Source organism: Bicyclus anynana, chromosome 17, assembly GCF_947172395.1.
Source record: "Bicyclus anynana chromosome 17, ilBicAnyn1.1, whole genome shotgun sequence".
Lineage (NCBI taxonomy): Eukaryota > Metazoa > Arthropoda > Insecta > Lepidoptera > Nymphalidae > Bicyclus > Bicyclus anynana.
Window position 1 is genome coordinate 11,002,413 of NC_069099.1, and position 26,369 is coordinate 11,028,781.

Consider the following 26,369-nt stretch of genomic DNA (forward strand, 5'->3'; position numbering starts at 1 on the left):
TTAGCTTAAAAAAATAACTGTCACTACGAAGGCGGACTGGCTGTCAAGTGTCAACCAACTGTGGTCATCTGTCACTGTCAAATTAGAAATCATTGATTGTTGCGGCTGCAGATGTCCGTCGGTGTTTTAACTAAAATTAGTCATATTAGAAAGTTGTAATTTACCCATAACATCATGGGAGACTCCCTCGACGGGAGCGAAAACGCCCCGGAGGCGCAAAACGTAGTTGTAGTCGATTTCCAAGATTTTGCGAATTACTTGCGTCGAGCTGCAACGGTACTTTTGCCTGAGGATGACATAGTTCCCCCGGCACTAAATGCTGCACTCGACGACAAAGTGAATCAGGAATGCATTAGGAAATTCATAACTGACCCGCAAGTGTCGTCGTTGTATGTCCAGAGGTTTTCACTGAAAGGTTAGTTTAAATATAATCGATTTCTTGTGATTCTTAATTTTGCTGCATTGACGTGTTATGCAAATTAGGTGTAAGTATCCTACCCTCCACTGATTACTCATCTCTATTCAACAACACCTTAATTGCATTTCTAAAGTTAGAGTGTTAATAACTTTTACAAAATTAATGCATTTATAAGTATTGTTAAATTCATGTTTATAATCAGTATTTTTTTTAGATGTGAAATGTTGTCTTAATTTACAGAAGATGAAAGCGAACAGCCCACAGAGGGTGAAGAAGAAAAGGAAGCTGTCTCGTACCAAATCAGCAATGAGGTTTGTTTTTTTAATGTACTTAGCTACATTTAACAAAATATTTACTTATCCCATACAGGGCCATACCTATCATTTAAAAAAAATTGATTCAACATTTATCCATGCAACTCCACAGCTGGACATGGCCTCATGTGAGGACTTTTGAACACTATGGAAAACACAGCTGGAACTGCATGCATCATTGATATCAGCCGTGGTTGACCAACATTGCACTTTTAGATATGAAGTCACCATTCCAGCACCAATTTCCATCAACTCACACACCACATCTATAAATATTGTGTCTGTTTATTGTTATTCTGCAGATCTGCACATTTCTAATTTGATCATATACTCTGAACATCTTATCAGATCACTCCATTGTCAACCAACACTGCTCTTTCTGATGAGGTATCATCACCAATTTGGAAATAGAACAATACAGATTTTTTTTTTTATAATTATTATTTACAAGTTAGCCCTTAACTACAATCTCACCTGATGGTAAGTGATGATGTAGTCTTAGATGGAAGCGGGCTAACTTGTTAGGAGGAGGATGAAAATCCACAACCCTTTCGGTTTCTACACGGCATTGTACCGGAACGCTAAATCGCTTGGCGGTACGTTTTTGCCGGTAGGGTGGTAACTAGCCAAGGCCGAAGCCTCCCACCAGCCAGACCTGGACCAATTAAAAAAATCTCAATCTGCCCAGCCGGGGATCGAACCCAGGACCTCCGTTTTGTAAATCCACCGCGCATACCACTGCGCCACGGAGGCCGTCAAAACTTAGATAAAACAAATGGGCTTTTTTTGTTCACAGGTGCACTTTACATCGCCTCATGTTGCAGCACTTGTCTGCATCAAGCGTGGCTCCGTCATAGAAGCTGACAAGTCCATCCACAGTCAACTGCGTCTAATCAATCTGTCTGATGGCTCACCATATGAAACTCTCCATGCTTTCATCAGCAAAACCATGGCACCCTTCTTTAAGAGTTATGTCAAGGAAAGCGGCAGAGCTGATAGGTTAGTTCTATTAAACATAATTATAAACTAATAGCCCCTGCTGTGTCTATTTGATTATATATACTAATACCTACATGAAAAAATATATTCAATGAGGTATCCATGCTACATTGCCCCTTTGTTGTATATTGTGCTAAATGTGATGTGCACAGTGATCAAAAAGAGTTATTAAATTAAAAGATTCTACAAATGGAACAGTACATCCACTATTACTACTAGAACTAGAAACCCATGTTTAATTGCTGTTTTTATGAGGTTATTACTGAAAATATTCATTTTTACATTTCCATTATTCACCATGTTTAATTTTCAGCAAAAGATTTATTATGCTTCCATTTGTTTGAAAAATAACTTGCTTTTATCTCCAATTTGTTGTGACTTCACCATTTTTCTCAGGGATGGAGACAAGATGGCACCATCAGTGGAAAAGAAGATTGCAGAGTTAGAAATGGGCTTGCTGCATTTGCAGCAGAATATTGACATCCCCGAAATAACACTCCCGGTCCATCCTTTAGTTGCTGCTGTTATTAAAAGGTACCAATATGAAAGCAGAAATGTGTTACTATAACTTTCTTCGTTATCTAATGGTTACGCCTATGTCACCATCTGACGATCAATTCAAATGCAGGTCAACATGTGTCAATAATATAACTTTTGAAGAAAATGAGACATACTGTTAACCAATAGAGGTGCAATAATTCTATAAAAGATTGAGAGCAATATTTTCAATCAATCTTTTAAAGGATTTGCAAGTATCACAGTAATCTGCACCACTACACTGTACTCGTTGTTATCCCTTGGAAACATACTAAGCTGTTTAGTTCCCTCATCCTTAATACTCACAGAAAAAAATATGTAATCCCCTTCTTCTTTTTTTGGAAAGCACATTTTACCTTGAGCATCATGCAACATTTCTTACCATCAGGCATGATTGCTTTAAATTGACAGAGTAAATCATAAAAACGAGAATTATTGTGGAGTAAATATAACCCTTTTTTTTGATACCTTATTTATACCTTCCTGCCACAGAGAGAAAAGGCTATGTTGGACTGCAACCAACTAAAACCTCACAGTGTTCTGACTCGTCCCCTGATGACTGGGCTATGGGAATGTTTCATAAGCTACCACAGCCCAGCCAGCAAATACAACCACCCTAAGCCAACAAGCAGTTTTGAAGCTCAAAATCTTGTCTCATATAATGAGAGGATTTTACTGTAACTTATACAAAAATTATGCTCTTCCAGTTTATTTAAGTGTCAGATAAGTATCACGTGCAGATCAGCAAAGCTGTTAAGCCTAGTTCAGACTACTTTAGTATTTTAGTCGAGTACAAACAATTTTGGATTTATCGCCCAAAAATTGACTAAAATACTAAAGTAGCCCGAACTAAGCCTTAGTCTGGGTCATAACTTAGTGGCAATATTCTATTGGGCAAGCTCTATCACAAAGAGTCTATTATAACTTGTGTGTTAATAACAATATTGTTATATTATTTAGAGCCGCAGATGAAGGGCGCAAGCCTCGTGTAGCGGATTTTGGCGACAAAGTGGAAGACTCCACCTTCCTAAACCAACTCCAAAATGGTGTTAATCGCTGGACTAAAGAAATACAAAAGGTTTGTATAGAAGCAGTTATTTTTAATTATTCTTAATTTGCTGATACATCAATTTTCCTCACACAACAGATGTTGGACAAATGATGAACTTCACAGAGAATTCAACCAATTTTATGTATTACAATTACAATTTTTGTAAATTGTGCCTTTTTTTCAGGGCAATCTTGAAGTTTGACATATACTATTACTATTATTATTATGAATTATGTTGTTTAATAAATTTCAATTTTTAATTTTTAGGTTACAAAATTAGACAGAGATCCATCCAATGGTACAGCTCTGCAAGAGATTTCGTTTTGGCTCAATCTTGAAAGGGCACTTCATCGTATACAGGAGAAGAGGGAAAGCATTGAGGTATGTGGATTTCTATTTGTTCAAATATAAAATGTTTAATGCAACATTATAATTACATTCTGTTATTAAATATATTACAATATAATAATATCTGACTTATACAAGTGAAATATTTTGTTATACATACTATTAATTAGACACACAAAAGATTGGTCTAAACTAAAAAATAAACTTATTTGAAAAAAGTGTGTTTGAAAAAGCTCCACTAATGGAGTTTACTCTTTCAGATTGACTCTAATCATATCATATTGTCTAAATATATGTATGTTGCCCTGCAGCATACACTATGTACGTCTAAATACCTACGCCCAAAAAGCGAAAAGAATAGGTTATGCAAAAAAACGTAATGCTGTCGTTCGTTCATCGAATTTTACTGCCCATATTTTTTTTATACCGAGGGCTATTTATATGAAAAATCGATTCTTAAGGAGTAAACTCCAAAAACTATTTAATATTCTTATTTAAACATACTTGTTAAACAAAGTTTCAAAAGTAAATTTATATACACTATAACCACTTATCTATTGTTATATTTCAGGTTGCCTTAACATTGGATATTCTCAAGTATGGCAAGAGGTTCCACCCCATTGTGTCATTTGATACAGACACAGGTCTCAAACAGGCTCTTGCCACAGTCTCTGACTATAATCCCCTGATGAAAGACTTTCCTATTAATGATTTGCTTAGCGCAACTGAACTTGAGAGAATAAGGTAAGCTATGACTTAATAACAAAAATAAAAATGGACAACTTCTGAGCTGTAACTGTCACAATTTTACTTGTGTAACAATGTTTAATTAAAAAAAAATGTTATAGTTTTTCTATTTTTGGAAGACTGGTTTTTATGTAGTTTATTATATATTATTATAGTGTATTAGTTAGCAATTCTTTTTTGCCGGAGTCATGGAAAGACAATTACTTTAATTCTAAAACTCTACAGTCCAATAGAACGCTAAGTATGTATTAAAAATAATGTGTTCTTTCAGACTTGCAGTACAGCAAATATTTTCCCATCTGCGTAAAATTCGTTCAACTAAGTACCCAATACAACGTGGGTTAAGGCTTGTTGAAGCTATCTCTCGAGATTTAGGTCAACAGTTACTAAAGGTATGACTTTAACCTTTTTTTATTAACCTAGTGTGGCAAATTGCAATATTTATAACCGAGGAAGAGGATTTATAAACGATGTATTCTCAGTCAGTGTCATTATTGTTTTATTTGTACATTAAAATGTTTTTCAGATGGCATGGGTACGGTGACAGTCGCCTTTATGACATTCATAATACATACTCGCGGAGTATCGCGGCAAACTTTCAAGAGTGAAGCGAACTGTCACCCGCACCATCCTACATGAAATTAACTGTAATTGAATCAACAGATCATTGTTGAATTGAAAAAACATAATTAGAAAGTCTTTGCCAGGACAAAACATATTGTGTCCTCATAAATATACCAAGTTTGCATTTCTATCATTAGGTGCTAGGAACTCGTCGATTGATGCACATCCCATTTGAGGACTTCGAGCGCGTCATGACGCAATGCTTCGAAGTGTTCTCCTGCTGGGATGATGAGTACGAGAAACTGCAAGGCCTTTTAAGGTAAACATTTAAGCTTTTATAAAAAAAATAATGGAAATATGCTATAAACTTCTGATATGTTGACCTAATAATAATAACATACTTAAAATATTTAGACATACTATTAAAAAATACTATTCATTTTTAAACCAACTTTAAAAAAAGGAGGATGTTTCTCAATTCGACCGTATATATTTTTTTTACAATATTGATTTATCTAATATTTTTGGCATTATTTGCATTTATGTTTGATTTCATACTATGAATGAAGCAGCGTTTACTATATGTAAATCTTCTGTACAATGTACTTATATTTTGTTTCACTACAACATTACTCTCTAGTATGTCCACATACAATGATGACTCCATGATACACCTGAGGGATGACGTTTATGTATTATTATGTGGTTAATTTACATACACTACTTTTTGACAACATTATAGCCTGGTGGATATGACTTCACCTCATTGCATTTTAAGAAATTAAATATCACATCTCTCAAACTGTGAAGGGAAAACGTCGTGAGGAAACCTGCATACCTGAGAATTTTCTATGTGTGAAGTCTGCCATTCCGCATTGGGCCAGCGTGGTGGACTATTGGCCTAACCCCTCTCATTCTGAGAGGAGACTCATGCTAAACAGTGACCCGAAAATTGTTTGCAAATGATGATGATGACGATGGCTTGTATATCATGACGTCAATTTATTTACCAGGGACATAGTAAAAAAGAAGCGCGACGAGCACCTCAAGATGGTGTGGCGCGTGTCGCCATCGCACAAGCGGCTGCAGGCGCGCATGGAGCACATGCGCCGCTTCCGCCGACACCACGAGCAGCTGCGCACGGTCATGCTCCGAGTAAGTAACCATATTTTTAATTTATAGTAATAGTTGATACATTAAACCAGGGACTTACAGTGCCCGCCACGAGATAATATTGTGTTTGTGAAGTTAGCAACTAATGACTGCGCAACGAATCAATAACGTTGAAACGGTGCGGGCGGGGAGTGTTCGCGTCTGTACGAATGCGCATACTCATTCCGCAGCAAACTTCATAAACATAAAGATCCGTGGCGAGCACTATAGCTACCGCCGTATCAGCCGAATCAATGATGCGGGGCTTCCGTAATACAGGGACCCCTTATGTGTGATAGCAAAAATTTGTGAAAAGTTATTTACAATATCATTTAATCTGATGGTACTTCCTGGGAAAAAAATATAAAAACTGCAGAAATTACAAAAGTAAACAACACAATACTTTATGATGAAAGAGTTTTAAATAAATCAAAAACAAAAGAGATTTTTTGTAATTTTCCGCTCGTCTATTGCCCTCCCTCAACTAATTTTGATACAGGGCCCCTCTAAGACATGCTACGCCACTTGATTAAACAGATGGTTCACCTGATGGTGAGTGTGAAACTATCACATAATAACAGAGCAACACTTCACAGCATCACAGCAGTGGCGTAATAATATAATCGTAAAAAAAGGAGCGCCGGCAACCGACATGAGTTTGCCAAAAAATTAAAAAATCCAAATATACCATGATATAACTCATTACACGAAATCTTTCTGTTCCGTTTCTTTTTGACCCTAAAAAAGTACGGTTACTGTTAAAAAAAGAAAACTATTACTTTATTAATGAGCTATCTGTTCCATTTCCTTTCGACCCTAAAAAAGTATGGTTACTTAAAAAAGAAAACTATTACTTGATTAATAACTGGTACAGGTACTGCGTCCGCGTGCCGCCGCTGCTACGGAGACGGGCGCAGCGGGCGAGCCTGCGCAGCCGCACTCGCTTACCATGGACGCTGCTGACGCTAACGCTATCGCTGAGGTATCCACTCCACCACAATATAATTACTATTAATCAATATACTCGTATTTAGGGACATTTTTTTATCTATGTGATAATTAACATCTGCACATTTGTGAAAGAATATAATAAGAATCTTTAGTTAACATATTGTAGTAACAATATCATCATGCTCATGTAGAATGCTGTCAATACTGTCTGTTTATAATGTAAAGATTGATTATTATTGAAGGATTGTGATACTCGTATCTACAAGCAAAGTAAATGGATTGAAAATTGAATCCTAATCGAACCGAAAATATGTGCACAGGTAAACCTAGCATATGAGAATGTGAAGGAAGTAGACTGCCTGGATATATCGCGTGAAGGGTGCGACGCCTGGGAAGCTGCCGTACGACGCTATGAAGATAGAATCGGTAAGACTATATTTAGTAACATGTTAAAGACACAGTTATATCATTTTATACATTAAAGACAGGGATGGATTGTTAAATCATCAGTAAAATAATTTGGTGGTGGTTTTATTTAAAGTTAACAAGTGTTGTCGTACAGTTAAAGACAATGCTTCTAAATCTGCTATTTTTACTACTGTATAAATAATCTACATATTTTTTGTTTTAGAACTTGAACTATCCTAAGTAAACATGTCTTAAGTTCTCGTGATTATTATCGGGGTACTAGCTGACGCCGCGTGTTCACCCGCGTGGTTCCCGTTCCCGTAGGAATACGAGGATAATATATAGCCTATAGCCTTCCTCGATAAATGGGCTATTTAACACTGAAAGAATTTTTCAAATCGGACCAGTAGTTCTCGAGATTAATGCGTTCAATCAAACAAACAAACTCTTCAGCTTTATAATATTAAGTATAGATACTTGACTAGTTTCGAAGTCGAACAGGGCAGTTTGTCTTGCGTTGCGTCGCATGATTTCGACAATAATCACTTAGTTTTGTCATGTTTTAATTGTTTTATTATTATGTTGGTTTCCATCAGATCGCGTTGAGACTCGCATCACGGCTCACCTTCGCGACCAGCTGGGCACCGCCAAGAACGCCAATGAAATGTTCCGCATCTTCTCGCGTTTCAACGCTCTGTTCGTGCGCCCGCACATCCGGGGCGCCATCCGCGAGTACCAGACGCAGCTCATACAGCGAGTCAAGGACGACATCGAGGCCTTGCATGAGAAGTTCAAGGTCAGTTATCGTCATCATCATCGTTTTCATTAACCTTTTTATATTAGCGCCCAAAGAGTCAGGTCTCCTTATATAAGAGCAGAAGAACCGGAAGCGACCAGCTTGACTTGATTTGCGAAGCATTGCATGAAAGGTAAAAGTAAGGTCATTCATTATCATTCTAATGGGCTCAGACTTAGAAGAAAGGAGATTTGGAGCTTAGATCAGCTAGGCATTGTCAAGAATGCTAAGGAGATGTTAGTCAGCTCATACAGCGAGTCAAGGACGACATCGAGGCCTTGCATGAGAAGTTCAAGGTTATATGTTGTCATTATTATCTTCGTCAGCCTTTTTATAATAGCGCCCGAGGCCTCAGGTCCCTCTTATTATAAGACCAGGAGAAGCGACTATGCAGCGACCAACTTAACTCTGCCAAGAAATACTCAAGATACTCATAACTCTGCTCATTCAGTGTCATGTCGTCCACATTAAATCACGAACGAACTGAGCACGGCCAAGAACACAAACGACATGTTCAGAGTAAATTCATTTTCATTAGCCGATTTTTAAGGAACTCGAGACTTTTTAGAAGAAACGGGTATTTTTAACCTTGAGATACATTGCAACAAATTCGACGTGTAAAAGACGAAATCATAGTCTTGCATGAGAGATAAAAAAAACAAATCAAGAATGGAATGACTTTAAACAAAGTTAAAGACACTAAAGTAATAATTAAATTATTTCTTCCCAATATAGGTCCAGTACCCACAATCCAAATGCAGTCGTCTGTCGTTAGTACGCGACCTACCACCGGTTGCAGGCTCCATAATATGGGCCAAGCAAATTGACCATCAGCTGACTGCGTACTTGAAACGCGTAGAAGACGTTCTTGGTAAGTTTCCATTATTTTTCTTATTAACCAATAACCCCTTTTTTTAAATTAAAAAGTTTTATTTGAATGATTTGTTTAACACTGAATTTATTTATTACAATTCTTTACACAGGTAAAGGATGGGAGAACCACATTGAAGGACAGAAGCTAAAGGCAGATGGAGACAGCTTCCGTCAGAAACTTAACACTCAAGAAGTTTTCGATGACTGGGCTCGTAAGGTTAGTTATCCACATTCAGAAGTAAAGCTAAACCTAACAGAATTTGAAATAAAATATAATAAACCAACTTGATGATCACGATGATATTCGGTCGCATCAATATCCTATTTTTATAGAAAATTATAGTTCAGCATAACCCTTGATGAAGGGTGTAGGACAGACACTATACATTACTTTTCTGTCAAAGTATATGATCAATGATCTAATGCGATTATAAAAGCTGTCTATAGAATGCATGTCAAATAGTTGTAATCGTGTTCGTCGGTTAAAGAGCTCCGTAAAAATACCTTTTTGTGTAGTTGAATGGTGTAAAAAACGGACAAAAACTTCTAGTTTAGTATAAGATATATACTAAATCTAAGCTCGTTTTCCTCAGCAAATGACAGACAATTTTGTTTGTGATTATGAGTGTGATACAGGTCCTTCTATAATTGGTCTTAGGTCACTATACATGCAAATTGTACAAAATAGATCAGGGTAAGCAGTGCATTTTCCCATTTATGAAGTGCACATTGGGGGAGTGATTTACGATCGCAACCTTGTTTCTTATTTTCTATTAGAGGTGCGTATCACACCTCCTGTATATAATTTAATGTACATATTTTTATTGTTTATAGGTGCAGCAACGTAATTTGGGAGTATCCGGTCGCATCTTCGCGATAGAGTCCGTGCGCGCTCGTTCCAGCAAAACTGGCACTGTTCTCAAACTGAAGGTCAACTTTTTGCCGGAAATCATCACCCTGTACAAGGAAGTGCGGAACCTGAAGAACTTGGGTTTCAGGTATGAGCTGTTTTTAACCGACTTCAAAAAAAGGAGGAGGTTTCTCAATTCGACCGTATATATATATATATATATATATATATATATTTTCAAAATCACATTTACAACTCATATTGTATTGTTTGTATGTGTTTTGAAACTTGGGGGTCTTTCAATTTAAAAAGTTTAACTTATTGACATATCATATTATTTTAAACATGCTTTTGACGGCCTCCATGGCGCAGTGGTATTATAGACGGAGGTCCTGGGTTCGATTTCCGGCTGGGCTGATTGAGATTATCTTAATTGGTTCCGGTCTAGCTTATGGCTGCTTTCGGCCGTGGCTAGTTACCACCCTACCCTACCACGTACCGCCAAGCGATTTAGCGTTCCGGTACGATGTCGTTCAAAAACCAAAAGGGGTGTAGATTTTCGTCCTACTCCTTACAAGTTAGCCCGCTTCCATCTTAGATTGCATGATCACTACCATCAGGTGAGATGTAATCAAGGGCTAACTTGTAAAGAAAAAAAAAATGCTATCTAACATAGTAAAAAGTTTATAAGATGCCATGATAGACATACAAATAAACTAAAAAAGGTGATATAGAAGCAGTGTACTCATTTCGTATTTGGTTTAATTTTTTTTTTAATAAATATTAATTTTCAGGGTACCTCTTGCGATCGTCAACAAAGCACACCAGGCGAATCAGCTGTATCCGTTTGCTATTTCTCTTATTGAAAGCGTCCGCACTTACGAACGCACTCTGGAAAAGGTACGTGCATGAAACACACAAAGCATTAAGGTCTATTCAAGCATATCAGGGTCAGGATACTCCGAACTAAACAAATCCCTTGAAGTTCGACAACGAGTTACCAAGTACTTCTGGTGTTCAATAATTACAAGAGTTAGTAGCTAGTTAGGGCTATAATAATATAGATCTTTTAAGTATATAATAAAATTTAAGTACAGTTAAAAGTGGTCAAGGACTCTTTGTATTCTGAAGTAATACTTGCAGTGCTACAAGACAGTGCTCATATTTACAAATATAAAATACCTTTTTGAAATATAATTTCTTTGTGAGGACTATAGATAACAGTTTTGTAATAAGTAAGTATATCAGATTTGTAATAAAAAATTAGCAGGATATTTAATTATTTATTAAATTTGCTTGTAATTAATCAATAAAGGTAAGGTAATTTTATATGTAAAAGTAAAAACCATATTGTTACGAACTAGGGTTCGAGGATTTGTAACAATATGCAAAAATTTCTTCATTACTGGAGTGCCCTGACTCTGAGATGTCGGAAGACTTTAATGCATATAAATATAAGGAAACACGTAACTGAGTCATCACCCGCGTGGTGACAAGACTACGAGTGTGTGACGACAGAGTGTATGGGCAATAGGCACATTCTTGATTAATTCATTAAAAGTCGCAAACATGTACATGTGTAATGTACATATTATCTCACTCACCTCTATCGCCATACCTGGAAAACTTGCACTGTGCAGGCGAAGACTCCGCCATGGTGTGAGCCTTCACCCGCGCGGTGTACGGGGGTATGACGACACAGGATAGGGGAACGGGCGGTAGACGCGTATAGTCTGGTAAGTTTGTCGATGACACTCCCATAATATGCGGGCGACGAGGGGAAAGACTGCGCGGGTGTGAAACGTGCGGGGAAGTGAGGTGCGTCAGTCGTGGGTTTTTCATTCATCGCTATACGCCCGGCCCGCTCCCGCATCGGGAGTGTTTCGATCGAAGTTGCCAAGCTAGTATCATTCATTAACACGTTTGCTGCGGCACTAATTTTTCAGTAATTTACCAATACAATACGAGGTTTTTTGACCTCGTACTAAAACTTTCTGTGGTGTGGTACGAGGTTAATTGACCTCGTGCCATGCAATACGAGGTTTTTTGACCTCGTGCCGTGCGATGCGAGGTTTTTTGACCTCGCACTAAAATTTTGTGGTGTGGTACGAGGTTAATTGACCTCGTACCGCAGCTAACGTGTTAAAAGTTACGCGTGTTGCTCGCTCCTCTCTCCCCTCTTGGTCTCCTCTGACGTCATACCCCGCACTCCTGAACCACGTAGGCGAAGACTCGAGCAACGCCGTATTACTGTATATATATAATACACGGTTTTTAAGCACCATAATTTATTATAGGACGTAATTAAGTTATGTTGTTATTAGTCGAAATTACAATTCACTACATTTGAAATACCAGTATATTATAACGATGTCACTAACACGTACGTTTTGATTTATATGCAGCTAAATAATAGGAATCATACGAAGGTAGTTTATTTATAGGCTGCATGTTAACAACGCAAACTCAAAGATTTATTTCATTGTGCTTGTTTTAATGTATCTATATTAATTATATAATATTCTTTCAAGTTTTATTAAAAAAAACTTATTTGCACAATCTTATGTTTCTATAATCTATGTGCCTTGTACTTTGCATAAAGGTATGAACAGACTGGTATATGGGCCCTTTATTATATGTATTAGCAACGCCCGCGAGTTCGTCCGCCCTTTGAACTCCTTATTTCGACCCTGTCGCAAAATTTGTTCTTAACAGACGTCTACTAATTGTTACTACCTCCCTGCTAAATTCCATCTTGGTATGTCAAGCGTTTTGCGATATTTCGTGATTCGGTTTATTAGTATATCATAAACAATAGAAAAAGTTACGAGATTTTTTTGTAGAATGTGTTTAGAACCAGTCTGTCTCTACCTTTTAAAGTATTTTACGATGCTTAATAATTCTTCTGTATATTAGTTTAGTATAAATATAAACTATCAAATCTGTTATTGCAATGCTTTATTTTTGTGATTTTGGTTTTATGGTGCTCTTCTTAACCTCTTCTAGACTCTGATAAACATTAAAAAAAATGAATGGTATTATTAGAGTGGATTCCTGATAATATAGAATGTTTCAGATACGCGACAAGGCATCAATAATACCATTAGTGGCTGGGCTCCGGCGTGATGTACTGAACCAAGTGTCAGAAGGCATGGCTCTTGTGTGGGAGTCCTACAAACTGGATCCATATGTGCAGAAGCTAAGCGAAGTCGTGCTCATATTCCAAGAAAAGGTACGTAATGTTTTAGAGGATCATCATTGGCATTTCAGACAATTGACAATATTACTGGACATAGGCGTTTTGTAGGGACTTCCAAAAAAAGGGCCATTATGTTTGGAAGTCCGTGCAAACTAAAACCTTTTATTCGGTAATAACTTTTGTTTATTGTAGTCTTTAGTAAAATGTCTGTCTCTCATGACTTAACCAAGTAAATAATGTAGTCCTGACTAAAACTCATCAGGGCGGCCGATCTCGTAAATTCTTCAGACTTCACAAACTTCTTGACGCTTGAATTTATAAGCACAAAAGTGTTTGCGTAAATACATGCACCTCTCTTAAATCACTATAAATTATATGAACATAATATTTGTAATTGTTAACAGTTTTGCAATTTCTGATAATATTTATACACTGTATACATTCAATATCAATATCAAAGCCTTTATTACTTCTTAACAACTTACAACTTACAATTGTCTGTTCTTAAATAAATGTTAGAAGGCTATAATTGTTACGCAAGTTAGTATAGTAGCTAATAATTATTTTAAGAATCCCTCACTGGGTATAGGCCTCCTCTAGCTGATACATTTTATTCATTATTTTCTATGTAGAAAAATAATTCGTTAAATAAGTAGGTTTGCCATCCATACGTACTTTTTAAATAATATTATAAGTTATAAGTTGATTCGTATAATTGGCCTTTATTCTAATGACAATTATCTGTATTCATTAATCATACTATAATATTATTAGGTGGAAGACCTTTTAGCAGTGGAGGAGCAGATTTCCGTGGACGCTCGTTCGCTGGAGACATGTCCGTATTCGGCGCAAAGCTTAGCGGATATACTGAGCCGACTCCAGCGGGCTATTGATGACCTGTCCTTGCGCCAGTACAGCAACTTGCATCTGTGGGTGCAGCGCCTTGACGAAGAGGTATGGCTTAGTGTATTACATCAAAAGATCAAATGTTATTTTTCTTTTTTTTTATTTACTACAAGTTAGCCCTTGATTACAATCTCACTTGATTTAGTGTATTACATCAAAAGATCGAATGCTTTTTTCACTGGATGGTAAGTGATGATGCAATATAAGATGGAAGGTGAAGGTGAAATTCCACTCTTTACGGTTTCTACACGACATCCTACCGGAATGCTGAATCGCTTGGCGGTACGACTTTGCCGGTAGGGTAACTAGCCACGGCCGAAGCCTCCTTTGAACCTGTAAACCGTCGCCTGCCGCCGAGACGTCGATTGCAGTCGTCGGTAGCAGCTGCCGCTCGTGTAAATGAACACTTGCTCATAACCAACACAGTCTTTTTCCAACTAATTGCAAAGGAACGAGAAAATTGCTCTTAGTGAAAAGAAATGGCAAATATTCTTGAAAAAAAATCATTATCATCATCATTATTTTCAGCCCATACTAGGCTCACTGCGGAGCTCAAGTCTCCTCTCAGAATGAGAGGGGTTGGGTCAATAGTCCACCACGCTGGCCCAATGCGGATTGGCAGACTTCACACACACAGAGAATTATGAAAATTCTCTGGTATACAGGTTTCATCACGATGTTTTCCTTCACCATTTGAGACACGTGATATTTAATTTCTTAAAATGCACACTGAAAAGTTGGAGGTGCATGCCCTGGAACGCATTCAAACCTACACCCTCCGGAATCGAAGGCAGAGATCATATCCACTGGACTATCACAGCTCTTGCTTAACTGAAACTTGTTTATAGGTTGAGAAGAGTCTCGCTGCAAGACTGCAGGCCGGTATCGAGGCGTGGACCGCCGCTCTGTTGGGAAAGATCAACGAACTGGACCTTTCCATGGATACGTACTCACCAGCTGAGCCCACACACAAGCCGGGCGGAGAACCTCAGGTAAGTTTAACGAGATGTACTTTATTAAACAAACTAACTGACGCCGCGTGGTTTCACCCGCGTGGTTCCCGTTCCCGTAAGAGTACGGTGGTAAAATAGTAGCCTATAACCTTTCTCGATAAATAGGCTATCTAACACTAAAAGAATTTTTTAAATCAGACCAGTAGTTCCTGAGATTAGCGCGTTCAATCAAACAAACTCTTCAGCTTTATAATTATTATTAGTATAAATAATTCATTTCTTTTTTTTAATCATGTTATTTTTAGTCAAATTACACAAAAATGTTCTTTTTTAAACGTCATCTTTTTACAGAGAGTTCCAAAATGATAAATCTAAGTAGATTCGTCAAGAAGACAGGCTATAGTTAGTTAAACAACTGACCAATATTTAACGAAAACTGTTATCAAAATGTTTTAAGGTAACAACTTTGCTACGGACAAATGGAAACGTCTTTTCACTAAAATATATACACAATTTATTTACTTTATATACACAGATATAACTATTATTCTAAAAAAAATTAAATATATATCTGTTCAACGTGATGATACGGTGTTCAATGTGTTGTTTTAAAAATTGTAATTATTATTAATAATAATACTATGTACTTTACATTAATAATAATAATAATAAAAGCCTTTATTCAGAGTTCGTATATACATTCTGTTTGTCCCCTAGGACAAAGGCCTCCTCCAAACTTTTCCACAACTCCCTATCCCTTGCAGATTTTGCCCAGTTGCCTCCTGCCACCTGTCTTATTTCGTCCGCCCATCTCTGTTTTGGTCTTCCTCTTCGCCTTTGCATATGACCTGTGTACCATTGCATGACCGTTTTGCTCCATTTTTCTTTGCCTCTGATTGTGTGGCCTGCCCACTTCCATTTAAGTCTTTTGATTGCAATAGCTACTTCCTTTGTTTTTGTATGTTTTCTTATTTTGGATAATTTTACTTTATCTGAGAGTTTTATACCCATCATACTTCTGTTAATAGAGTTTTGGCATATTTCTAGTTTTCTACGTTGAAGTTTAGTTAGAGACCATGTTTGGCAACCATATGTTATGATCGGTAGTATACATGAATCGAAGAGTCTTGCTTTAGTTCTCATATTTATTCCATTGTTTTTCATAATTTCTTTCATACTCCAGAAACGGTTCCATGCACCTCCTATTCTTCTGACGATTTCTTTTCCTGTTGAGTCTTCCATTGCCATTGTTTGCCCTAGATATACATATTCATCGACATACTCAATTGTAGTATTATTGATGGATACATTTTCTTTTATTCCGTTTGTCATAGCTTTAGTTTTATGTATATTCATATTCAATCCTACTTTCCGACTCTCGCTATCCAGTTCATTCAGCATTATTTCGAGTTCGTTACTTGTTTTAGCAAAGATTACAACATCATCTGCAAATCTTAGATGTGATAGGTTTTCACCATTTATAGATATGCCATTTCCTTCCCAATCCAGTTGACGAAAGATATCTTCTAGGACAGCAGTAAAAAGCTTAGGAGATATGGGGTCACCCTGACGTACGCCTCTTCCTATCTTGATTTCTTTTCCCTCTGTCTCTAGTTTTATTTTTGCTCTACTGTTAGCATAAATTTTCTTTAGTAACCTTATATATTTGTTCTCAACGCCCTGATTTTTCAGTGCATGCCATATTGCTTCATGTTCCAGTGAGTCAAATGCTTTGCTGTAATCTACGAAGCAGCAGTATAAGGTGATATTATATTCGTTACTCTTTTCTAAGATTTGTTTCACAACATATATGTGATCCAGAGTTGAGTAGCCAGTTCTAAAGCCTGCTTGCTCTCTTGGCTGACATTCATCTAATGTTTTAGTGATGCGGCTGAGGATCACTTTAGCAAAGACTTTATATATATTTGACATAAGGCTAATAGGTCTATAGTTGTTTATGTCATACTTATTTCCCTTTTTGTGTAGTAATACTATTGTTGACATTGTCCACTGGTCTGGGATTGTCTCCGATTTAATTACATCATTGAATATATTTGTAAGAATGGGTACTAGGGTGTCTTTGTTTTCTAATAGGTATTCATTTGTAATACTGTCAGATCCTGGGGCTTTGTCCTTTTTTTGTGTTAATATTGCTTTCTCCACTTCGGTAAACATTATTTCTGGGACCTTGTCATTCACCAATTCTACTGAACATAGGGTGCTTTGGCTAGAGTATAAGTTTTCAAAGAAATCTGTTGCTATTTTGTTGATATCTGAGCGTCGAGTGACCTTTGTACCGCTTGCAGTCTCTATATTAGGTATCCACTCGCGTTTCTCATTTAATTGTTTAGTTGCTTTCTTTATGCCTCCCGTTTTCTGGATACATTTCATTATCTTTTCGAATCTGTATTTTTCTCTGTCTTTTCTTATGTTTGTGTTTATTTGTTTGCTGATATTAGTTATATTTCTTCGAATTTCTTTTGATTTATTCGTAATACTCATCAGACTAGCTCTTTCTTCTAGTAGACTTCTTGTATTTTCAGAAAGCCATAGCTGTCTGCGGCATCGTCCTAAGGATGTTTCTCCTGTTGTACTGGTAGTCAAAGCTTCTAGGAATTTATTATATTTATCCTGTGTCTTTAGTTCTTTTGTGATTTCTATAAAGCTTTTCATTTTTTCATTCAGGTCTGTACTATCTAAGAAAATATCCTTATTGTTTGCTTTGATTTTGAATGGACGTCTATGTTTTTCTGTGTTCAAGTTCAGTTTGGCTCGGACTGGTCTGTGGTTACTGTTAAAGTTTAGGTTTTTTATTACTCTGCAGTCATTGAATTTCTGGCTTCTGTTTGAGAGAATAAAATCAATTTCGTTTTTGTATCTTCCGTCGGGAGACTTTACATTAAGTCAAATCAATTGTAAAATTTTGTAAAAGATGAGAAAATAAAAAGGCTATTTATTTATATATTATCTGTTCAACAGATCGCTCGCGTGGTCCACGAAGTGCGCATCACAAACCAGCAGATGTACCTGTTCCCTTCGCTGGAAGAGGCGCGATTCCAGCTCATGCGGCAGATGTTCGCGTGGCAGGCCATCGTCACGAGCCAGCACCGTCTGCAGAGCACCAGGTACGTCTCATACCGAATTAGCATTGATATGCTCGAGAAAAATGGATAACCGCCACCAAAGCGCCCTCTACTAAAGTCTTTGGAGACGTTGACCGCATTAATATTATGAACTTTGGTGAGTGTGGATGGATCCTCCAACGGCAAAACCCAAAATATGATGTCGGCAGCTGGACTCTTCACAACTTTAAGAGATCAACAGGGAAACCTCCAGGAGTGTTCCTAATATTAGGAATACCCCAGGAGAGGATAAAGACCATACTGGACAACGACAGGAGAATAGCTTACTCGACTGGGACGATATATCTTAAGTTCTACGTAGGCGAAGAACTTAGCGATGTACCGCCCAGTCAAGCTACCTCCGAAAAACAGGCAAACCCTGAGACAACAGACGTAGACGCAACTGCGACAAAAACCGTAACGACAGCTGACATGAAAACACAAGACTCTGTACAGGACGAACAAATGACAAATGAGACACGCCCCGGACCAAGTACTGCACCCTCAACAAGTGGGATGAATTGGGAAGGGACGCGTCCTGAACCAGGCATCCCACCCTCAACAAGTGGGGTGCAATGGGAAGAGACGCGCCCCGGACCAAGCATCACACCCACTTTAGAGGGGATGCTATGGGAAAGGGCATCTAACACTGACGTGACCGATACGGATGACGACATGGCGGACTCAGCTCCGCTATACACATTACTAGAGAAATGTGTCCCTCGGGACGCATAAGACTAAGACTCTCCACCCGCCTTTAGTAATGTCAACATAATACAGGCCAACCTCCAGCACAAGATCCTCGCAACGGCTACCCTACGCAAACAACTGGAGGAAGGGGCCGAAACCATAGTACTGATCCAGGAGCCGTGGGTCAGAGGAAACCGCATATGTGGTTTTGGCAACTGCAACGAGACATAACAACAATAAGAATACAAAGTGGCATAGGACAACAAACCGGTGCTAGGACAAGACCACTAGTCTTGGCATCGTTATATCTACCCATTGAAGAACAAATACCACCGAAAGAGATGATGGACCTTATAAAATACTGTGAGGACGAAAACACTGACCTCATAATCGGAGTGGACAGTAACGCACATCACACCCTATGGGGATGCAACGAAAACAACAAAAGAGGTTTGACCGACAGTCCTCTGTGCAGAGCCTGCATGGAGGAGGACGAGACACCGCTACACGTTATGCTCAGTTGCAGAGGCGTAACGGAACAACGAGCAACCTACATTGGCTCCTCAGCGACACTCCATGAGGCTATCGGCGACCTGGGCGGCCTGCTAAGCTTCTGGAGCGAGCTCGGCTGGATGGAATAAATCCAGCGGGAACCTACACCAAGGGACCCACGCACAACGGCCAAACACTTGGCTAAGTGCGGAAACGGCCCAGAAGAAAGAAGAAGGAGAAGAAGAGTGTGGATGGACACGTCATCCACACTCAACAATGTTTTAGGTTGGTTCGTGCTCTCAACGAGAATGGACGTCGATATGGCAGTAGACGAATTTCATGATCACGAAATATTTTGAAGATAATTAATGTCAATCCTATAGTTTTCTATTTCTTACTTAATTCTTATGATAAAATAATAATTAAACAAAGGGTCTACCATTCTATCAGTTGTATTTGCAATTGATCATTCCACGACGTCGAGTGATCAATTGCAGATCCATTTACACAAAAAAATATAAAGGCAGAATAATGGCACCAATCAGGGAACGGCGCGTAGCGAGAACGTAACCGGCATTTACACTCACATGTACATCATGTACATTATATCGCGCCGTAAACGGCGGTAACCGTTTACGGCGCGATATAATGTACATGATTATTCTTGTTTATTTAAAAATTTGTTTAGAATGTAGAAAAATTAACAATAAAAAATTGCATCGTTATTCTTCTGTTAAACCAACTTTAATAAGAATAAAAACATCAACAGATACCAAGTGGGAGTGGCCCGTGCTCAAACGGCTACATACAGAAACTTGCTCACAAAGCTGCCCGGAGGATCGTCCCCGCTGGAAAATGCATACGACGCGATTGAACAGAAGATATCGCAAGTCCGTGAATACGTCGACGAATGGCTTCGGTTAGTGATAAATATAATTTATCTATCATCATTAACAGACAGAGAATCTCTAACCTACATTACAGTCTCACGGCTCAATGTCGTATGATAAATTGCGGAATAACAGAATAAGAAAAAGGAGAAAAAAAAATTGCAACCATATTCAACTTAAGTAAGCAGGAGTTTTCCTCTCAGGGTTAGACTAATAGTCCATTGCTGGCCCATTGCAGATTGGCAGACTTCACAGTTTTCGCACTGGCAGACTTCAGAGAATTAAGAAAATTCTCATGTGTGCAGGTTTCCTCGTGATGTTTTTCCTTCACCGTATGAGACACGTGATATTAAATTTCTTAAATGCACATAACTGATAAGTTAGGTGAGGTCTGAAGTGCATGCCTCAGACCGGATTCGAACTTACTTAGGTCCTGGCTGCAACATCTATACTAATTTTCATCATCATTAAAGACAGATACTTACTTTTGCATTTTATAATATGAAGTATGAATATTGTACTAAAAACTTGTTATAAATGTTGTACCACGTGTGTTTATATAGTTATCAAGCCCTGTGGGATCTACAGCCAGACAGTTTGTACGGACGTCTCGGAGAAGATATCACCTTATGGATCAAGTGTCTGAATGATATCAAGTAAGACAATCTTATTTTACTTTTTTTATATAGAACAAAATATTCGTAATTCACAATTTATTCATAAAAATAATAATATATGAATTTCTTATTTGCAATTGGTTTGTTACTTTTATTACATTTAGCGATGTAATTTTTATTTTTCAAGATTTATAAAAGACCTAAGTTTAAATAAATATCTAAAGTTTAAAAAGTTTAAAAAAATTAATTTCAGAGCTTTAAAAGCTCGTAGATGAAATTTATTTTGATTATTATTATCTTTATGGTAGCTTTATTTACTTTGATTTTAAATAATCATTCTATGTTTTCCTGGTACACTAACAATATATTTCATCTAGGAAATCTCGCACAACATTCGACACGTCAGACACCCGTCGCGAGTACGGGCCCGTTGTAATCGACTTCGCGCGCGTGCAGAGCAAAGTGGCTCTGAAGTACGACGCTTGGCACAAAGAGGTGTTGGGCAAGTTCGGGGCGCTGCTTGGCGGCGAGATGGTGCAGTTCCATGCCAGGCTTGCCAAGTCCAGGGGACAACTGGAGCAACAAACTATTGGTATGTTTATTCGATATTACCTATCTGTAAAACTATATTTGTTACTCTTTACTCAAAAACTACTGAGCTGATTTTCCAGGGTTAACACGTATCTCAAAAAAATGAGTGGTAAAGTGGGAGTTCGAGACTAATTTTCACGCGGACGTAGTCGCTGGCGTTTTCTTTAAAGCGTAAGGTTATCATGTCATCATCAACAGCCTGTATTCGTCCACTGCTGGACATAGGCCTTTCCGAGAGCGCGCCACCACACACGATCCTCCGCCTTCTTCATCATGTCAGCTCATCACGAAATATCGAAAAAGCAATCAAATTTAGCAGGGAGGTAGTTTATAGTTAACAGGCGCCCGGTAACAACGGATTTTGTGACAGGGTTAGATTAAGGAGGTCCATGAGCAGACGACGTGGACGCCGTTTACTAGTATATTATAAATATGAAACTGAGATTGTTTGTTACGCTTTTACACCTTAACTATTAAACAGATTATTATTTAAAAAAAAACAATGAAACGTAAACATCAAATATTTTGATATATATTTTTTTGGATCTATTAGAAAGATTGTATATGAATATCTTAAAACCTTAATAAAATGTCAACTGGCCTATTGGTTTATATTTATTTTATTTATTATATTTATAATAATTCATACAGAGGCAGCCTCCACAAGCGATGCAGTTTGTCTCATCACTTACGTACAACAACTGAAGAGAGAAGTACTGGCGTGGGAGAAGCAGGTTGACATCTATAGAGAGGCCCAGCGTATACTCGAAAGACAAAGGTAAAAAAAATATTATATATGATATTATCCTTTTTTTCCTGTAATTACCCGTAAAATGGAATAATTTATGAACAAACGTACGGAACCTATTTTATTTTATTAGAAAATTCCACTTATTTTTACTTTACCCTGTCTTCCAAAAGAGGATTATATTTCATCATCATAACATATCCTCCACCTTATCCCACTTCGGATCGGCAAAGTAGCAAGATTTTGTTTGTCGACCATGTATTTATTTATGTCTATTGTCTGTAACATTCTTTTGCCTAAGCCTGTTTAGAGGATTTTAAACAAATGAGGAGATCCAGTTGTTAGAATTACATTAGGGAATATTATTTTTAACAACTTCCATTATTTTTATGCAGTCGGATTTTTAATACTTTTTTATAGTATGATACAAATGAATACAGCAGTCACTAAACCATAAATATATGATTTTTGAAACTTGTAAAATTGTTACAGATTCCAATTCCCAGCACAATGGCTGCACGTCGATAACATTGAAGGAGAATGGAGCGCTTTCAATGAAATTATGCGCAGGAAGGATTCGTCCATTCAAACTCAGGTAGTAACTAAAATATTTATTTTAACAATAAAACGTTCTTTTAAAATATTAAATTAATTACTATTAAAAATACTGTATTTAAATAGATCATTAGGTGACATTTTCTGATTCACATAAGTTTAAAGTTGAATAATTTAGTATATTGTCTTTTATTTTAGGTACTAAAACGTATATTTAATTTTTTCGTTATTAATTTACTCTTGGTTTTTAAGAAACCAAAAACCAATCAGATTAAAATGGAATTTTATTAAAAAAAATATTTATTTTTAGCTAAATACAAAAACAGTGTCTTAATCGTTAACTTTTCTGTTAGGTTGCATCACTCCAACAAAAGATAGTCGCAGAAGACAAGGCTGTCGAGGCTCGAACTCTGGAGTTCCTTGGTGAATGGGAACGCAGCAAGCCTACTGACGGCTCCACTAGACCAGAGGATGCCTTGGCCAGGCTCCAGGCCATGGAGACCAGATACACTCGCCTGAAGGATGAGAGAGATAACGTCGCTAAAGCTAAGGAGGCACTGGAATTGCATGACACTGGTAAATAATATTTAATAACTGGTCTCAGAATACTGCATAATACTGTTAAATATCATTTAATAACGGGTCCCAGAATACCGCATGATACTGGTAAATATTGTTTAATAACTGGTCCCAGGATACTAAATGATACAAGTAAATATTGTATAATAACTGGTCCCTGAATACTGCATGATATTGGTAAATATTGTTTAATAACTGATCCCAGAATTACCTAATTAGTATCAACAATATTGAGTATAGTTGGGTTTGGTTAGAATTTATGACGTTTGTCTAAAAATTTATTTTAATTATTAAATAAGTTTTTTCTGTTTTGGGTTTTTCTGTAAACCGCGAAACTTTTAGTTGAAAACCAACTTTTGCAACCTTGAGTTGAAAAGTTTGGGGTGGTATACCACCCTTGCCTCGAAATGTACATCAAGTTTCCAATCCCAATAATTATTATTATCATGAAGTGGTCAGTATTTAAAATCTATACGGCAATTTCCTTTAAGGCCATTCTTTAATATATTTCACAAAATCTCGAAGTCCATAAATATCGGCTCTAAATAAATATAAATATACATTTTTTAATTGACAGTGAGTTCAGTAAACAATGAACGTATGACGGTCGCTCTAGAAGAGCTGCAAGACTTGCGCGGAGTGTGGTCCTCGCTCAGCAAGATCTGGACGCAGATAGATGACATCAGGGAGAAGCCCTGGCTCTCTGTGCAGCCGAGAAAACTGAGGTATTGACGTTGCAAAATTACTTTGTCATTTCATCAATTTGTATTTTTCTGTAAATGATGAACTTTTTAAATAAGAAAAGTGCAAGTGAGTTATTTGGCAGGACTTTTCAGTAGATCCTGTTTTTCAAATGTGTTGGCCAAACAAACAGATTGTTTATTTCTGCAACCATGCTAGAAGTATAACGAGGTGCTGTGTTAGAGGTATAACGAGGTCTAGCACTAATGCTTCAAATTGACGGGCGTAGGAAATCCTATTGTGCCTAGATAAAGTTTCTTTCAATATGGTAATGTTTAAATATCAAACTAATTGCTTGTAATTTTTAGGCAACAATTGGAAGCAATGTTAAACGAGTTGAAGGAGTTACCGGCTCGTCTACGTATGTACGACAGCTACGAATACGTTCGCAAATTGCTTCAGTCATACACCAAGGTATGTAGGTTCAGTCAAAGTTCAGTTCAGTTCAGTTCAAAAGGCGTATAAGATTAACATGTATGGATTTCAGCCACAACAGCAAACATGTTCTTAAGAACAATTTTAACACAGCGCATTTTATCAACACTTAGCGGTTAACTGCAAGCTGAATTTTTTTTGCTATTGACAATTTCCCACCACTAAATCTAAGTTTCAGTGAAGATTTTGTATTTATTTTACCGGGGGTTTTAACAAACTGCTTAACCAAGTCTTCGTCCGCGTTTAACAGATGAAACTGAAAGTAGAGCGGCCGGCAAGACGCTTGTCAGTAAATGATCGATGAATGCGCCTTCCGCCAGCTCCCCTTGCATTTTTGTCTACTGACCACTCGTGTACCGTGCGTGTGAGGACTAAATTATGTGGTTTGTCTATATCAACTACATACCAATCAACAACACAACAGATTAACATATTATAATTTTTGTCCAAATGTCAAGTTAAGATGTATCTTTCAGGTAAACATGCTGATCGTCGAATTGAAATCGGATGCTCTAAAAGAGCGTCACTGGCGCCAACTGTGCCGCGCGCTCAAAGTGGACTGGTCTCTGTCCGAGCTCACCCTCGGCCAGGTCTGGGATGCTGACCTGCTGCACAACGAGCACACGGTCAAGGATGTGGTGTCCGTGGCCCAAGGGGAGATGGCGCTTGAAGAGTTCTTGAAGCAGGTAAAACATAATTTTTTTTAGAAATTAAATACCAAAATCTTGTTGAAAAGTTTGCATTTATGTAAAAAGGTTGAAAATTTATGTGAATTTATGTGCAACAAAATGTACCTATTGAATTAATAAAATAAAAAAAAACATTTATTTCAATGAGGCTTAGTTTACAAGCACTTTCGAAACTTCAGATATTAATATTATTAGATAACGTTGACAATAATTGCTCGAAATTATAAAATTAAAGTTACGAGGATTCTAAACGCGCCTTGGTCCGAAAAGACCCCACAACAAACTCATCTCGCATATTCGCCACATACATTAAAGTTATCAGACGTAATATATATTTGAACGTTAAAGTCAAATTTGAACTATAGGTGTTCTTTTTAGGATTCCGAACGTAAATACGTACGAAAACGAAACCCATAAAAGATCACTGTCTTGTCATACACTGTCTGTCTATCCTTAAAGTATTTTTTTATTTACTATTGGGCTATGTGTCTGAAGTTCTTCATCGATTTGTTCATTTACAGGTGCGCGAGTCCTGGCAGAGCTATGAATTGGATCTCATCAACTATCAGAACAAATGCAAGATAATCCGAGGTTGGGACGATCTGTTCAACAAAGTGAAGGAACATATCAACAGTGTGGCCGCCATGAAGCTTTCGCCTTATTATAAGGTAAATGAAAATTTATACTCAATGACTCAACAGCCATCGCCATACAAAAATGTGCCATCATCATCCATCCACATAGACTTCTTGTAAAAACTCTGCAACAGTCTTGAGCCACAAGCATCTAACAATTCCATGTTACCCACTTGACATCATCGGGCCAACTAGTAGGGTCTGATCAACAGTGCGTGTTCCTGTGTGGGGTCACTATTCTAGTACCTTGAGACCTTAACGTCCAATGGCACTTCAAAGTCATAAATGTGAAAAATACCATAGATAATAAGTAATTGAGAAACCGCTGATAGCTCCTATAAAATATGTCACTATAAAATTGTAAATACCGTTAGTTTATAATCTATCTCGAGATTGTACACTGTCGGTAGATTGTAAACCGCAAAATACTGCGTGTAATTCAGTAGATTGTAAGGAATTATTTTATGTGTGCGTTCACAAATAAAAAAATACCTTACCTAACCTAACCATTAGTGTTAA

The 26,369-nt window shown here is 37.4% G+C and overlaps 1 protein-coding gene across 3 annotated transcripts in view; it reads left to right on the forward strand.

Moving 5' to 3' along the window:
• The first annotated feature begins 71 nt into the window (after positions 1–71).
• The window catches only part of LOC112051371 (dynein heavy chain, cytoplasmic), a 101,891-nt gene continuing 75,593 nt past the window's right edge, over positions 72–26,369 (forward strand). For all 3 annotated transcript variants that reach the window (XM_052886544.1, XM_052886543.1, XM_052886545.1), the window contains exons 1-31: positions 72–415; positions 659–729; positions 1,529–1,731; positions 2,128–2,265; positions 3,229–3,346; positions 3,587–3,700; positions 4,239–4,411; positions 4,686–4,806; positions 5,176–5,297; positions 5,992–6,133; positions 7,005–7,112; positions 7,402–7,507; positions 8,086–8,285; positions 9,021–9,156; positions 9,269–9,375; positions 9,993–10,156; positions 10,803–10,908; positions 13,085–13,240; positions 13,982–14,161; positions 14,962–15,105; positions 18,046–18,191; positions 20,140–20,289; positions 20,824–20,916; positions 21,255–21,469; positions 22,120–22,246; positions 22,709–22,811; positions 23,125–23,347; positions 23,928–24,075; positions 24,400–24,505; positions 25,003–25,212; positions 25,737–25,883. In XM_052886544.1, coding sequence (XP_052742504.1) covers positions 175–415; positions 659–729; positions 1,529–1,731; positions 2,128–2,265; positions 3,229–3,346; positions 3,587–3,700; positions 4,239–4,411; positions 4,686–4,806; positions 5,176–5,297; positions 5,992–6,133; positions 7,005–7,112; positions 7,402–7,507; positions 8,086–8,285; positions 9,021–9,156; positions 9,269–9,375; positions 9,993–10,156; positions 10,803–10,908; positions 13,085–13,240; positions 13,982–14,161; positions 14,962–15,105; positions 18,046–18,191; positions 20,140–20,289; positions 20,824–20,916; positions 21,255–21,469; positions 22,120–22,246; positions 22,709–22,811; positions 23,125–23,347; positions 23,928–24,075; positions 24,400–24,505; positions 25,003–25,212; positions 25,737–25,883 — 4,518 coding nt within the window. In that variant the 5' untranslated portion in view covers positions 72–174. The remainder of the gene's footprint in view (positions 416–658; positions 730–1,528; positions 1,732–2,127; positions 2,266–3,228; positions 3,347–3,586; positions 3,701–4,238; positions 4,412–4,685; positions 4,807–5,175; positions 5,298–5,991; positions 6,134–7,004; positions 7,113–7,401; positions 7,508–8,085; positions 8,286–9,020; positions 9,157–9,268; positions 9,376–9,992; positions 10,157–10,802; positions 10,909–13,084; positions 13,241–13,981; positions 14,162–14,961; positions 15,106–18,045; positions 18,192–20,139; positions 20,290–20,823; positions 20,917–21,254; positions 21,470–22,119; positions 22,247–22,708; positions 22,812–23,124; positions 23,348–23,927; positions 24,076–24,399; positions 24,506–25,002; positions 25,213–25,736; positions 25,884–26,369) is intronic.